At 47.7% G+C, this 15,496-nt stretch overlaps 1 protein-coding gene across 2 annotated transcripts in view; it reads right to left on the reverse strand.

Annotated features, from left to right (window-relative positions):
• Positions 1-14,048, reverse strand: part of Pstpip2 (proline-serine-threonine phosphatase interacting protein 2) — a 76,776-nt gene extending 62,728 nt beyond the window's left edge. For both annotated transcript variants that reach the window (XM_005076471.4, XM_013118004.3), the window contains exon 1: positions 13,859-14,048. In XM_005076471.4, coding sequence (XP_005076528.1) covers positions 13,859-13,891 — 33 coding nt within the window. In that variant the 5' untranslated portion in view covers positions 13,892-14,048. The remainder of the gene's footprint in view (positions 1-13,858) is intronic.
• Between the last annotated feature and the right edge of the window lie 1,448 nt (positions 14,049-15,496).

Raw genomic sequence — 15,496 nt, forward strand, 5'->3', positions numbered from 1 at the left:
ATACTCTCTGTATTTCTCTCACTGAACTCACAAAAATCCTTAGTTATATAGTGTGTTTATTTAACTACTAGGTGTCTCAAGCTCCCAAAATCTGATGTCAAGTGCGACACAAAAGAGGTCCTCTCTACAGATACTCATTAAAGGTAGAACTTTGACCCCATTTTGTTTGGGATCATTCAAATGCTACAACACAAACACAGAGAGTCAGAGAAGTTGTACTACAAAACCAAGACGAAACAGCAATGGAATAGCCATACAGAGCCAGAGCCTGTGCCTCTCAGCACTCCAGGGCCTCATTCGATCAGTGATAGCAGAAGTCCAGAGGTCCAGCCCACACGGTGGCACATGCCTGCAGTCCTGGGGCAGAAAGATCTGAAACTCAAATCATCCCTGGCTACACAGGGGGCTGAAGGTCAGCCTGAGCTACAGGAAATCCAGTCTCAAAAACCACAGAGAAGTGTGGCGCCTCCAGGGTTAGAAGGAATGCTAGGTCAAAAAGCAGGGATAGTCGGGTGTTGACGGCGTATGCCTTTAATCCCAGCACTCGGGAGGCAGAGGCAGGTGGATCTTTGTGAGTTCCCGGCCAGCCTGGTCTACAGATCGAGTTCCAGGACAACCTCCAAAACAATACAGAGAAACCCTGTCTTGAAAAACAAAAAACAAAAACAAAACAAGCAGGGATATAGAAAATTATTTTGTTTAGGAAATTTGAAATTTGGAGTCTGTCATGTAAAACATAGATCTGCATAGTAGGGGGAAGAGGAAATAAAACATAGGGTGTGCAGGGGTAGGGGTGAGGGGCAGGAGGAAACAGTTGGGATCCCATTCATCATGGCGGTTTTGAATAAGAAATCTTTGAGGAGCAAGTTTCCCCTGGGTATGAACACCAGGCAAATGGCTCTTTATGACGCTTGTATTCTTTTTATGATCGTTGGCAAGGATGCATGCAATTCTTGATCTTCTGCCACCAGCTGGACATCCTGTCACACTTTTGTATGTCCTTTTTTTGTTTGTTTTTATGACAAGGCCTTGCTGTGTAGATCAGGTTGGCTGTCAACCCAAGCCCTCCTGCCTCAGCTGGAAATACAGGCATGGGCCACCAACCCAGCTAAGAGAAATGATGCTGACAAGTACACACTAACACAAGCAGCCAAATCCTTTCCTAAACACGCCCAACAGCTTCCCCGCCACGGCAATCTATCCGTGGTAGAATTACAATTTTTACTTATCAATTCCTGGTCCAGGTGAACTGCTTCTTGGGGGCCTTTTGTTTTGTTTTGTTTTTCAAGACAGGGGTTCTCTGGGTAGCCCTGCTGTCCTGGAACTCGTTCTGCAGACCAGGCTGGCTTCGAACTCAGATCCGACTGCTTCTGCCTTTGCCTCCTAATTGCTGGTGTTAAGGGCATGCACCACCACCCACCAACACCACAGGTGGGGGGGGGTCTTTTGAAAAGGATTGGGTATACATAGACTTACTTTGTTGTTGTTGTTTTCTTAATTACATTTATTCGTGGAAAGTGGTACCCTGTGCCACAGACTGTGCAGAGCTCAGGGGACAACTTCCGGGAGCTAGTTCTCTCCTTCCACCACAGGGTCCTGGAGACTAAACTCGGTCATCCGCTTGGCAGCAAGCACCTTATTCGCTGAGTCATCTACCTCTGTTTTGGTTTTTCTGAGGCAGGGTTTGGACTCACTCTATAGCCCAGGTTGGCTCTGAATTCACAGAGATCCTCCTTCCTCAACCTCTGGAGAGCAGGGATTGCGGGCATAAACCGCCACACTACTTCGGTTTTAATTTGAATTTTTTAATTTGAATTTTATGAGTGCGGTCATACATGTTTCCCTGTTCTTACAATTCATTTGTGTGTGTGTGTGTGTGAATTAGGGAGATCACTTTTTAAGTCAGGATAAGGAAATAGGGCAAATGAGCTTCTGCTCCAAGGAAACACCCAACAAACACCCCATGCCACATCTGCCTACTTAGTCCCTTAGGACCCGACTGGGCTCCACTCAGCTAAAGCCCAGCTTCTAGAGCAGGCCCATTCACATGCACCGCCTCCGCTTTCTCTTAGGCCCTGATTGGTGGAGGCAAGTGCCAGTCAGACATTGCTGTTGCAGTTGCTTAAATTTTGGTATTTGTTCATTGTGAGCTGCTTCCTATAGTGTTAAAGGATTATTTCTAATGACTACTGGAGGGCTTTTTTGCACCCTTTAAACTCCCTACCAGTCCCAGTTCCTCTCCTCACCCTAGTCCTGGCCCTGCTCTTTTCCCCTACTCAAAAGACTCTTTCCACGGGGCTTCCTAGAGCAGCAGCAGATCAGGGAATGACATCAATCGCTCATGGCAGACACGGGAGCAATGTGCCTACAACACCCGCCATGCCATTGATCTCAGGGCTCATTCGGTTGATACAGCTGACTAGGCGTTCTCCCTTCCTCCCTCACCCCTCCCTGTGCCTCTCCTGAGGAGCTCAGTGGAAGAGGACAACCTTTCCCGTAGAGGAGGACCTGTCTTCAGTCAAGGGCATTCAAACAGCGCTTTCCTCCACTAGACCCTCCACACAAGCTCAAGGTGCACTACTATTTCTTGGGTGCACTTAGAAGTTTTTTTTTTAACTTACAGAATATTCTATTTTTCTGCAATGAATACCTCAGAAAACATAAAATGCTGGGCTGCTAAAAAAAATGGCTTTAGCTGGGCATTGGTGGCACACGCCTTTAATTCCAGCACTCAGGAGGCAGAGGCAGGTGGATCTCTGTGAGTTCGAGGCCAGCCAGGTCTACAGAGCGAGTTCCAGGACAGCCTCCAAAACAATACAGAGAAACCCTGTCTCAAAAACAAAAAAACTGGCTTTATAACATGCTATTTCTTACTATAAATATATTTCTCCAAAAATCTCACAATGAGCTAGGTGTAGTGGTTTACACATGTAATTCTAGCAGTTGGGAGACCAAGGCAAGAGGACCATAAGCTCTACAACAAGGCCAATGAGACAGCAGCTCAGCAAAGGTGTCCGCAGCCAAGCCTCAGAGCCTGAGTTTGATCCCTAGACCCACAGGAGGGAAAGAGATTAGGAACTAAATTTCATTTGTCCTAACAATTCCTTAAATTTTAAAATTGGTTCATCTTCATTTATCATCTCAATTTTTTCCCATTGCTTTAGCTCAAGGACATTACACTCCATGGGTGCATACCTTATTATCTTCACAGTACAACAGAAAGCTCAAGCCCAGAGTGGCTTGCAGGACGGTTTAGACAATCCCTCACACGCTGAGTAAAACAGCTTACAGATCTCAAGTGATGCCTGGTCGGGTGGGCTGCCCGGAACTTGGCAAGTGGCCTTGCCTTCCTTGGGTGCTGATCTTTCTGGATAAGTCCCTCCTGAATGGCAGCAGTCTTTACACACTCGGACTCTCTAAGACCCAAGTCCTTTCAAGCTTCCAGCTTCCCCATCTGAAACTTCACCCAAAGGACTCATTTCCTGGCTCTCAGAGAGCAGACAGGCTTCCTGCTGATGGGGCCCTTTGGGGAGGTTTCTGCAGAGGGGCAATGAGCAAGTGTTTTGAGAGAGGGATGCAGCTACTCATACACCCTTAACCATCCTGGGGTTCAGCCTGGAGTACATGGTGAGTTTGAGGATAGCTCAGGCTATATAGCTAGATCCTATCTCAAAAAAAAGGGAAAAAGAAAAAAGAGGGAAAGTAAGAGAAAATTAAAAATAAAAAATACAATAATCATAGTAATATATATTATAATAAGCTATATGAGGGCTTGGTCGTGGTGGCACATACCTTTAATCCCAGCACTCAGGAGGCAAAGGCAGGTGGATCTCTGTGAGTTTGAGACTAGCTTGGTCTACAAAGTGAGTTTCAGGATAGCCAGAGTGGTTACACAGAGAAACCCTGTCTCAAAACCAAAACAACAACAAAAACGCTATACGAGGGGACTTAAGAGATGGTTCAGTGGATCAGAGTGGAGGACCTGAGTTTGGTTTGCAACAGCTCACACTGCTATAAAACAAACTCCAAGCCTCTAGCCTCTGGGGGTACCCACACTCATGGACATATACCACACACAGACACACAAAATTAAAGTTAATTTAAATATATGATTTATGTGCACGTGGTCTCCCTAAAAGTATTTTTGTCTTGCTTTTCTTTCAATTAAAGGGAACAGGATTTCTCCTTTTTATGTAGGTGTTACCAGTCTTGTGCTCCAGTGCTATTTTAACTAAAACAGAGTAGTGCCTCCAGAGGATACATATAGGATGATTCATATGCAAGGCTGAGCAGAGCGAGAAAGTCTGTGATTCAGCTTTGCTCAGAATGGTGTGCCACTTAAAATGTGAATTACCTTCTTCTGGAATCTTCCATTTAGTATATTTCAGCTACAACTCATCATAAGTAACTGCAAACTGAAGAAATAGAAACTGTAGCTAAAGGACTTCTGTGGTATTCAAATAAATACAAGAGACCAGGCACCAGCACAAGAGAGGAAACTGCTGCTGCAGTGTTTTGGCTTGTATTCGTTGCTCAGCAAAACTGAGCTGGGCTCATTCCTGAGATATTCGACTAGGCACCATAGGCATGACCACATAGGAATATGGGTCCATGCTCAGCCCCACCACAGCCAGTTAGGAACTAGTGATGAGAGAGACAACTTGATCCTTATCTGGGCCACTGCTGTATGAAGTTCCCTGGTTCTCAGCTGAGCCTAATCTTATTTATTCACAAGGTGAGTGAGACGACACTGGCTGGCATTCAGTTTCTTAATGGAGTAGACTCAAGCAAATATGTCCGACCTGTGGCCCAGGGCTGCATGTGTCCCAGGATAGCTCTGAAATCAGCCCAACACATCTGTAAGTGGCAATATCGTATTGCAATGTCAAGAGGACAGATCAGCACAGTAAGAATGCAGCAGGGAGTTAGAGGTTCAAGTCAGAAAGGTATGAAATTGCCACTGTGGAGAGAGAGAGACAGAGAAACAGACAGAGATTTTAGTGATGGACACAACGACAGGGCTGGACAGACTGTCTGTCACATGTTTGCAGAATGAGACACCAAATGCCTTGTGCATCTTAACGTCATTTATTATAGAAATTGCACACCTGTCAAACAAGAAGAGAGTGGTATCTCTCATGTAGTAAATCGTTGTTATGGGCTAGGGATGTAGCTCAGTAGTACTTATTGGGAGATGAGGTTATGGCATTTTAACTGAAACACTGAGAAAACAGTGTATACCCAATAATCATAATTACGTGGATGTACCTTGCTGAGGGGAACCCGTAGGCTGTCATGAGGACAGGTGACACAGCTTGTCATTATCTGACCCACGGACACGGGATGGCAGGTGAACAGCAGCAGGCTTGGAAAACAACAGTCAAGGTGAGAGGTGACCCAAGGGCTCCTGGGTACGATCTCCACAGAAAGATGTGAGGACAAGGCTTCTGTGTGTTTGTCTTGGAACACTGTCTGACCATGTAGCCCAACCTGGCCTGGAGCTCAAGAGCCTCAGCCTCAACTCCCCAAGTCCTGGGATTACAGGTGCAGGCACCACACCTGCCTGGAAAAGGAGTTTTTGAAGTACCCCCAAAACTGGAGCATTTTAAAAGTGAAAGGGTGAGGTGGGGCTCCAGACAAATAAGGAAATAAAGGTACATAAGGCAAAAAATGACAGTGATAATGTCCCAGGAAAACCAAGAACAAAGAAGAGGTCACAGTGTATATGTAGCTCTGAGTAAACAGCCCTCTGATGGCCTAAGAGCATGGGCAGTGACGGTGATTCCTTTCTCTCTCTTTCTTCCTATGGAGACAATGTAGTCCTGGTTGGCCTTGAACTCATAGAGATCCAATTGCCTTTGCCTCCCAAGTGCCAGAAATACATTTATACAGGAAATGGTATTTAACAACAAAGAATATAAGCAAAGGAAATATTTTTTACTAAATTAAAAGTTGAAAATTCTTAGGCATAACTTTTGGAGAAGCAAGACAGAGTGCTAAGGCCTCCATTGTAGCTGTAATCAATAGATAATATTGAGTAGCTCCATCAAGAAAGTGTAAGCGGGGCTAGAGAAAAGGTTCTCAACCAGTGGGTCTCGGCCCCATGGGGGTCACATGTCAGGCATCCTGTATATCAGATATTTACATTACAATTCATAACAGTAGCAAAAGTACAATTATGAAGTAGCAACAAAAAAGTTTCTGTTTGGGGAGTCACCACAGCATGAGGAACTGTATTAAAGGATTGTAGCATTAAGAAGGCCAAGAATCACTGAGCTAGAGAGGTGGTTCCATGGTTAAGAGCACTGGCTGCTCTTCCGGAGAACAGAGTTCAATTCCCAGCACTCATAATGCAGCTAACAAACATCTGTAACTCCAGTTCCTGGATCCTACACTCTCTTCTGGCCTCCTCAGGCACTGCGCACACAGTATGTACACATACATGCAAGCAAAACACCCATACACATAAAATAAAAATAAGAAGCCGGGCGTTGGTGACGCACGCCTTTAATCCCAGCACTCGGGAGGCAGAGGCAGGCGATCTCTGTAAGTTCGAGACTAGCCTGGTCTACAGAGCGAGTTCCAGGACAGCCTCCAAAGCCACAGAGAAACCCTGTCTCGAAAAAAAACCAAAAAAAAAATAAAAAAATAAAATAAAAATAAGATTAAAATCAATAGAAAGAAAAGTGCAATCTGAGCACAGCGGAGCCCATAGACAGATCTAGCTAGTCAGGGCACAGCGGTGCACATCAGTAGACCCAGCTAGTCAGGGGGCTGAGGAAATGCCAAGAGTTTGAGCTCAACCTGGACAACACAGTAAGATTCCACATAAGGGAGGGGAGGGTGGAGAGGATGGGGAGAGTAAGGGAGGAAGGTATCAGTAACTACCAAGAGAAGGAGCTAAGAGTTTTAAGTAATAGTGAAGAAAGACTACAGGGTTAAACTGGGCCCGTATGAGGAAAAACAGTTTCTTTTTTTAACTCATAAGGAAGTATTTAGATTTTTCAAAGAACGTGCTTTTGTTACTATACATTTTTTTTTGAGTATTCACCTTTTTATCCAGCAAAAGCCTCTATCATTCCAAGTATCCAAATTTTGTCATTGATTTCTTAGGCTATTTTTTTTCTCCTGAAAGGTAGGTCCCATATCATTCTTACTAAATTTTTTAATTAAATAAGTAATTTTGACAAGCATTTTAAAGACCATTTTTCTAGCTGCTTGAGGGGTGGGGCGGCATGGCATTTGCCTTAAGCAAAAACAAAACAGACAAGCTCTCACAGTCAGTCTAGGGGCCAGACACTAGAAAGAATATTCACACCTGGAGGCAGGTGGGGAGGGGGGGAGGGGGAAGAGGGGTCCTCGGAGGGGGCGACCAGAGCCTAGGCTCAGGGTTAACAGCGCCTGTTGCACTTGCAGAGGTTCCCAGCACCACCTGGCACACTCACAACCATCTGTAACTGCAATTCCAGGGTTTTCAACACCCTCTTCTGACCTCTGAGGGTAACAAGCGTGCACATGGTACATATGCATATATTCAGGAAAAATATTTTAAAAAATCTTTTTAAAAAAGTTGTAGAGCCGGGCATTGGTGGCGCACGCCTTTAATCCCAGCACTCGGGAGGCAGAGGCAGGCGGATCTCTGTGAGTTCGAGGCCAGCCTGGTCTACAAAGTGAGTTCCAGGACAGCCTCCAAAGCCACAGAGAAACCCTGTCTCAAAAAAAAAGTTGTATATACATGTATAGAAATATATATATATGTATATATATATATATATATTAGAGCTGCATGTGATGACACATGGCAAACCAAGGCAAGATTGTTAACTTTGAGACTCTAGCAGCTCAAAAACAAATTAGAGAAACATCCTGAAGGTTGTACAAAACATACCACATGGAGTCAGTGTGCAGCAGCTGGTATAGCTCTTTTCCCGCTCTGTATTAAAAAAAGGGGGGGAGGCATTGGTGCACACCTTTAATCCCAGCACTCAAGAGGCAGAGGCAGGTGTATCTCTGTAAGTTCGAGGTCAGCCTGGTCTACAGAGTGAGTTCCAGGACAGCCTCCAAAACAGTACAGAGAAACCCTGTCTCGGAACCCCCCCAAAAAAAGAAGGAAGGAAGGAAGGAAGGAAGGAAAGGCTCTCCCACATGCTCTAAAGCACACGGTATTGAGAAAAGCCTTGAGTAAGCCAGATGCTGCATGGGCCCCACTCTAGGGCCAAAGATTTGGAGCAGGAGAACAGCCGGGTTGACAGCTGGGTAATGAACTAATTAGGCAGGCCCCCAGACTTCCTTTGGACAATCTCCCGGTAGAGTGAGTGGTCCCACCCAGAGCAGGTGTAGGGTGCTAACAGACACTGGGAGGCTATTCTGCACCCAGAGCCTTGGGCCCAGGAAAGCTGTTCAGGCACAGGCTGGACGTCATGCTCAAATGAGGCTCCAGGAAACCCCCGGGATTGTGGGACATTGCTATCATCTGTCTCTCCTGGAACCGGTTCTACAATCGCCTGTGCATGCCCACAGTGGAAAGACACTTTTGTCTGAGTACACCCACATGTGAACAGTGCCATCTCTCATATATGCTCAAGACTCACCCCCCCCCAGGCTCAGCTCATCCCCCAGAGCTCTGGAAACATCACTGATTATTGTCTCATTAAGGTGAGGAACCATCAAAGGTAACCCAGATAAATCGCACAGCACTCCCTACCCACCTGGCCTGGGGAGTGACGCATATGCAAGTGTGCACAGGTAATGAGGCTCACTTCATCGGGGCTGATCCCCTGGATCTTTATTGTGCTTCTTATATCTCATTCTGTAGCCCAAGATGGCCCGGAATTCATGATACAGTCTAACTATGACCTGAAATTCAAAGTAACCCTGCTGCCTCAGCCTCCTAATTGCTGGGGTTACAGGCATGAGCCACCATGGCTGAGTTCTTGTCTTTGAAACTACTGATTATGGGGCTGAAGAGGTGACTCAGCTTTAAGACCAATTGCTGTTCTTACAGAGGAGTCAGGTTCCGTTTCCAGCACTTACAACCACCCATAATTCCAGTTCCAGAGGCTCCAGTGCCCTCTTCTGTCCTCCAGGGGAACTGTATGCACATTACGCTTATACACACATGCAGGGAGAACACTCATACACATAACGTAAACCTTAAAATACACTTCCTGAATACTGATTACTTCTTTGCAAAGCAGACCCATCAAAAGGTTCCTTTATGTATTTAGCTGTTTATTTTGTATTTTACATTTATTTGTTTATTGGGGGCATGGGGAAATGTGCCACAGTATACATGTAGAAACCAGAGGACAACTTGTGAGCTGCCATGTGGGTGTTGGAAATTGAGCCTGGGCTCTCTGAAGACCAGCCAGTGTTCTTAACTGCTGAGCCATCTTCTCCAGCTCACAGAGGACAGCTTGTAAGACTTTGTTCTCTCCTCCCCCTGTGTGTGTTCCAGGGATAAAACTCAGGTTATCAGCCTTGACGGCAAGTGCCTTTAACCAACGAGCCATCTCACTAGCTCAAACCGTCCCTTGAAAGAAATATTTTCACAGGACATTTAAATAAGATGGGTGTGTTGACAAAACTTTCAGGAGCAGTACTTAATTCGACCATGAACCTCTCTGGAATGTTCCTCTCTGGAGCCCGTGATGGTTCTTTCCTGGTTGTCTCCTTTGGTGCCTACCTCTTTCTCTGTTCCCTACCTCCTTCCTAAATTAGACATCCACCCAATGCTGCTGCTGCTGCTGCTGCTACTGCTTCTTCTTCTTCTTCTTCTTCTTCTTCTTCTTCTTCTTCTTCTTCTTCTTCTTCTTCTTCTTCTCCTCCTCCTCCTCCTCCTCCTCCTCCTCCTCCTCCTCCTCCTCTTCCTCCTCCTTCTCCTCTTCATGTTTTTGTTTGGTTTTTTCCAAGACAGGGTTTCTCTATGTAGCTCTAGCTGTCCTATAACTAGCTCTGAAGACCAGGCTGACCTCAAATTTATACTTGCCTTTGCCTCCCAAGTACTGGGATCAAAGGCGTGAGATATCATGATTGGCTAGAAATTCTTCAGTTTAACTATAAATTTTTTTTAATTTTCCTAGAGACAAGATGAGCATGCCACAGCACATGTGTGGAAGTCAGAGGTCAACTTGTGGGAGTTGGTTCTGTCTTTCCATCATGTGGGTCTGTGCAGGTGCTTACCCACTGAGCCATTTTGACAGTCCCCCACCCCCACCCTGCAAAGTACTTCCTCTTAGACTTATCTCTTCATCCTTTCTCCTGAGTAACTGTCCCTAATTTCCTTTGTCACCTGTGCCAATAGTAACAACCACTAACGATTACAAGATGCAAGTTACTGTGTTCAACTCTGTAATTTAATCTCCCAAGAAAGTCTCCTGGAAGAGACCAGCATTGTCTCCACTATAATACACAGAAAGCAAAACAAAACCAGAAGCTTCAGAGGTTAGGCAACTAGCACAAAGTTACCAAGCCAGAGAAGGTGAGTTCACCTCACAGGTCCTGCTGACACTAGGTGATGCTCTTGGATTTCATGCTGCTCCATGCAGTCTCCGGGACACTCTCTCCAAAGGAACAGAGGCATCTCCACCAGATACGAGACAGTAAGTGTTGACCATCAGACAATGGAGTACTCACTGACATGTTTGTAATGCCCAAAAATGCTAGAATACTTCCAAACCCTGCTAGCTGATACCCTGTTCTCTCTCCTGGAAAACTCCTCTGGCAGGAAGTCCTCAACACTCATCAACCCAGCCTGGAACTGCGGAGTGAGCCTGGACCTTCAGGGCCAGCCTGGAGCTGCGGGGTGAGCCTGGACCTTCAGGTCCCTGGGACAGCGGGAGCTTTGTACACAGGCCTCTACAGGTGTGACACCTGACTAAATATTGTTCATTGTCACTTCTCCCTCCTCCTTCTGCCTTCACAAACCAGTTCCTCCTCCTGACTTCCTCCTTCAGGACACCCCCCATCTCATTCTCCAGTTCCCCTTCCACGGAGCTAGCTCTAGGCTCCTCTCCTTCCTTCTGCTGCTGACCCCCAGTTGACTGACCTAGCCTGTGACTTTCATTATATCTAGCACTGTGGTTTCTTTATCTGCCTCCTTTCCCACCCACGGTCTCCACCCTGGCATAGGCTTCCCTAGTTCAGTTTCCTTGGTACCATCTAACTACCCTCCATCCCCAGACCCTTCCTCCCGCCCCTGTATTCCTGTTCTGTTTCTAGTTTTGAGACAGAGTTTGACTGTAAAGCCCAGCCTGGCTTGAACTTTCAATCCTCCTGCCTCAGACTTCCGGAATTATTGACATGTGCTGCCACACAGCCACACAGCTGTCCTCTATATTCTTGAGGTCAAACACCTATAGCCAAAACCTTCCCTCTCAGCTCCCCCCTCAAAAAAAGCAAACAGTGGTGGCATAGACTTTTAATGCCAGCACTTGGGAGGCAGAAGCAGGCAGATCTCTGTGAGTTCAAAGCCTCCTTGGTCTACAGAATGAGTTCCAGGACATCCAGAGCTGTTACACAGAGAAACCCTGTCTCAAAATCCTTCCTCAGGAGTTGTATATGTTCCCATGGAGACTAAGACAGACTTAACCCCAGTCAGTGTCACATCTACTAGAGAGAGCACTTTATAGAGGGTAAATATTTCAAACAAGTTTATGTTTTCAAGGTTTCCTGCCTAATCCAATTACGACTTTCTCATTCATGACACAAAGTCACTGTTACAGCCTCAGCTCAGTCAAGACTTTGTCACTGTTCCCTAAAAGCATGACTACTTGGCAAGCGGCCTTTCTTCTCCCACAGCCCCACTCTATGCCCTTTCTCCCAGGTCCTGATGCCCCAGTCAGTCCCAGCTGCCTCAGCTTAAGCATACACGATGCAGGCATGATAGCGTCACTGGGGCTTCTGCTGACACTGGGGCCTCTGCTGATGCTGGAGTCTCTGCTGACGGTAAATTTTGCCTACCCAGCAGAAGGAGAAAGGAAGACTCTCAAGAATAGTCATGTGATGGCCCAACATGTCCCACACCCACTGCAGGCAGACATGTACTCTGGGGTGAACACTCTCCATGCCACTCTCTTGGAGACACTTGGGGGAACAGATAGTGCATGCTCTGGGGCCTTGAGAATGTTGCTTAACCTCCCTGTCACTCAGTTTCCTCATCAGTAAAATACCATGGTGAGTCAGTTCCCTCCAAGGGCAACTGGGAGGTTTAATGTAGTAATGTGTGTAAAGCATTTAAAGAACCAAATAATGTGCATGGTAAACAACACAGTCCCTTTCGTTATTCGAATCAAACAACCTCAGGAACTAGAGAGATGGACAACAGCTTTGCAAAGTGTTACTGGGATAGCAGGTAGCTTTTAAAAGTAGACCAGAAGCTGACAGTGGTGGAACATATATTTAATCGCAGAACTCAGGAGGCAGAGGCAGGCAGATCTCTGAGAGTTCAAGGCCAGCCTGGTCTACAGAGCAGAGTTCCAGGACAGGCTCCAAAACTACAGAGAAACCCTGTCTCGAAAAACCAAAAATAAAGATAAGAAAATAAAAAGAAAAGAAAGTAGATCAGAAACTCCCCCGCCACACACACACACACACATCGCCACCACCATCAGCACCAATCCTAGACCTTCACCCTAGGTCTCCACTCAGACTCCACTCTGCCCCTCCTGGCCATTCCTGCCAGAGTGTACATGGGACAGTCCGGGGCTGCCAACAGCTTCATAGGATGTGAGCCACCACTCTGGCTCTGGGTTTTTTAGGTGAGTTGGAAGGAAAGAAAAGAAACTATGGCTCTTAGTGCTGGATGCTGGGACTGGTGGAGAACGGTCCTGGGTCCTTAACTGAACTCAAGCTAAGATATCCAGAGTCGAAGGATAACAGCAGTCCTTTCCTTGACACTTTTGACTAAGCCTGCTCCAGGGCCAGATGTGCTGCAGACACCACCACCCCCACCCCTCCGGGACTGTGCGACATACCATCCGCTTAAGCCTCTGTACTCAAATATTAGGGGAAAAATATAAAAAATAAACACTCTGCTGTGAACTGTACACAGGTCTGTCCTTTTTTTCCATGGTATAAAACGTCTGGAGATTCCCCAGGCTTCATAAGAGGACCAAGTAGGTTCCCACTCCTTGCTGTGATGGCACCCCAGCCTTCCTGTCAGTGCCCCCAGAAGAACGTCAAAACCTCAGGCAAATGGGACACGATAGGCTCTAACTGTCCCTGGGGTCACGGCAGAAGAATGGCACGGTAGGCAAGTCTGAAGTTAACGGAGGACCAGGCAGCGTTGTTAGAAAAAGGCTGAGTCCCTTAGTAACTGTGGGTCAATTTTTCGTGCCCTGCCTTAAGAACGAGGGGGCTTCCTCCGAGTTAAGGGGAAAATAGGCCCTTGGAGGGTAGTTATAGGGTAGCAGAATGAGAAAAGGGTGTCTAAGTGAAGCGGGGAGAAGACCTGGTACCTAGGAACCACCAGCTCCTGGGTCTCACACACACGCGATGGCCGCCCCCGGGTGCTTTGGGGGAGGGAAATCAGAAAGCGGGACTGTCAGACAGGGCAAGGCTCGGGTCGAGAAGCCCAGAGTGATCGCTCACACCCCCACCCCCACCCCCAATCCCGGTTCTCCCGGGTCTGCGGGACTCGGCTTCGGGCACCCGCGGGGCCCGACGACGCTCCTCCTTTCGGGTTTCAGTTTTCAAGCATGAGACGGAGGGGTGACGTCAGGTCCCAGGTGTTCCAGGGAGTGCGCGCTCTTGGCACAGCCAGCGAAGCCCCGGGAGTGGACTGGCAGGGTAGAGGCGCACACCCAGGGCTCGCTCCCGCGTGCGCCGGGGCCGCTCGCCCTGCCCCGCACTCACTTACCCAGAAGTTTGCCTTGAACAGCGAGCCCGTCATGCCGGCGCGGAGGTCTGGGCGCGGAGGACAGCGGGTGACGGCGGAGGACAGCGGCCGGCGACCGAGGGAGGACACCGGGCGGGATCGCGCTGGAAGCTCGGACCGTCAGGGCCAAGGTCCGGCGCTACTTCGGAGTTCCACTGTCGCTCCGGGAAGCCGCCCCGGGTCCTAAGCCACGCCCGATTGCGCCCGCCCCGCGCCCCGCCCGCGCCGCGCACCTGCGGAGGGCAGCGGTCCCTGACCCTAGGGCGCGGCTGCTCCGGCAGCTCAAAGGAGAACGGTCGGAGCCCCATACTGAAGGACGCCTGAACGACTGACAGAACTAGTCTTTCTCCCTCTGGAAGCCCACTCCTGGTTCTACACGTCAGGCCCCCTCGACCTCGTATCCCAGACTGTGGATCAACGGAAACCTGAAGACACTGAAAGCCAGAGACAGACAGCGGACAGCGCCAGGCTTTGCTTATGGTACCGATGCTACAAGGAATGGAGTGCACGCACTGACCTGGGGGTGACTGCAGGTTTTAGTCTAAAATGCCAAGAAAAATGCATTACCGATGTTATCCGTCAGCTCTACATATCTTAACTTGTACTCAGTTAAGGACCTTTCTCCACCACCAGTCTTACCCATCAGTAAGAGCTGACTGCTTCCCTCGCCCTCCAGACTACAGAAAAAGAGGTTCACACTTGTAATCCCAGTACTGAGGAAACTGAGACCAGAGAGTGTGAGTTTCAAGTCCAACATGGGCTACAGAGTGAGGAAACCTTGCCTCATAAACAAACCAGCCAAATAGGACCCAGGGCAAGTCAGACCCTCCTTGCCTGGTAGTGGAAATCTGGGCCCAACCTAAAACCCAGAGAGGCTGAAAGAGTTGCCCAAATTCACGCTTCTTTAGGGGATGAAGAGACCAAAGTTAGAAGTCTGTCCTTTCTAATAAGGCAAAAGACTTGGTGCCACGACTTCCTGGGTAAGAAGTAAGTGCTCTTGGTGACTGTCTTAAGTGTCATCCTAGAGCCTTCATCCAGTAACTGATGGAAGCAGAAGCAGAAATCCACAGCTAAGCACTGAGCCAAACTCCTGGAATCCAGTTGTAGAGAGGGAGAAGTGATGAGCAAAGGGGTCAAGACCATGCAAGGGAAACCCACAGAAACAGCTGACCTGAGCAAGTGTGAGCTTATGGACCCCAGACTGACACCTGGGGAACCAGCATACAACAGAACCATGAGGCCTGGGCAGTCTATGGGGCTGCTGGCAGTGGAACCAGTATTTATCCCTAGTGCACCAACGGACTTTGGGAGCCCATTCCACATGGAGGGATACTCTCTCAGCCTAGATATATGGGGGAGGACCTAGGCCCTGCTCCAAATGATGTGACAGACTTTGATGATCCCCCATGGAAGGCCTCAGTCTCCCTGGGGAGTGAATGGGTGTGGGGGGGTCCATGGGAGGCATGGGAGGATGAGAGGGAGAGGGAATTGATATGTACAACAAGATTGTTTCTAATTTAAATAGAAAGTTATATATAAAAAGAAGAAGAAGTAAACGCTCAAAAGGGTGAGAATGAAGGTTAGGCTACCAAGACTGAGGACACTGAGCCCATTATCCGT

This window comes from Mesocricetus auratus, unplaced genomic scaffold (genome assembly GCF_017639785.1).
Source record: "Mesocricetus auratus isolate SY011 unplaced genomic scaffold, BCM_Maur_2.0 Super-Scaffold_6730, whole genome shotgun sequence".
In the NCBI taxonomy this organism is placed as follows: Eukaryota; Metazoa; Chordata; class Mammalia; order Rodentia; family Cricetidae; genus Mesocricetus; species Mesocricetus auratus.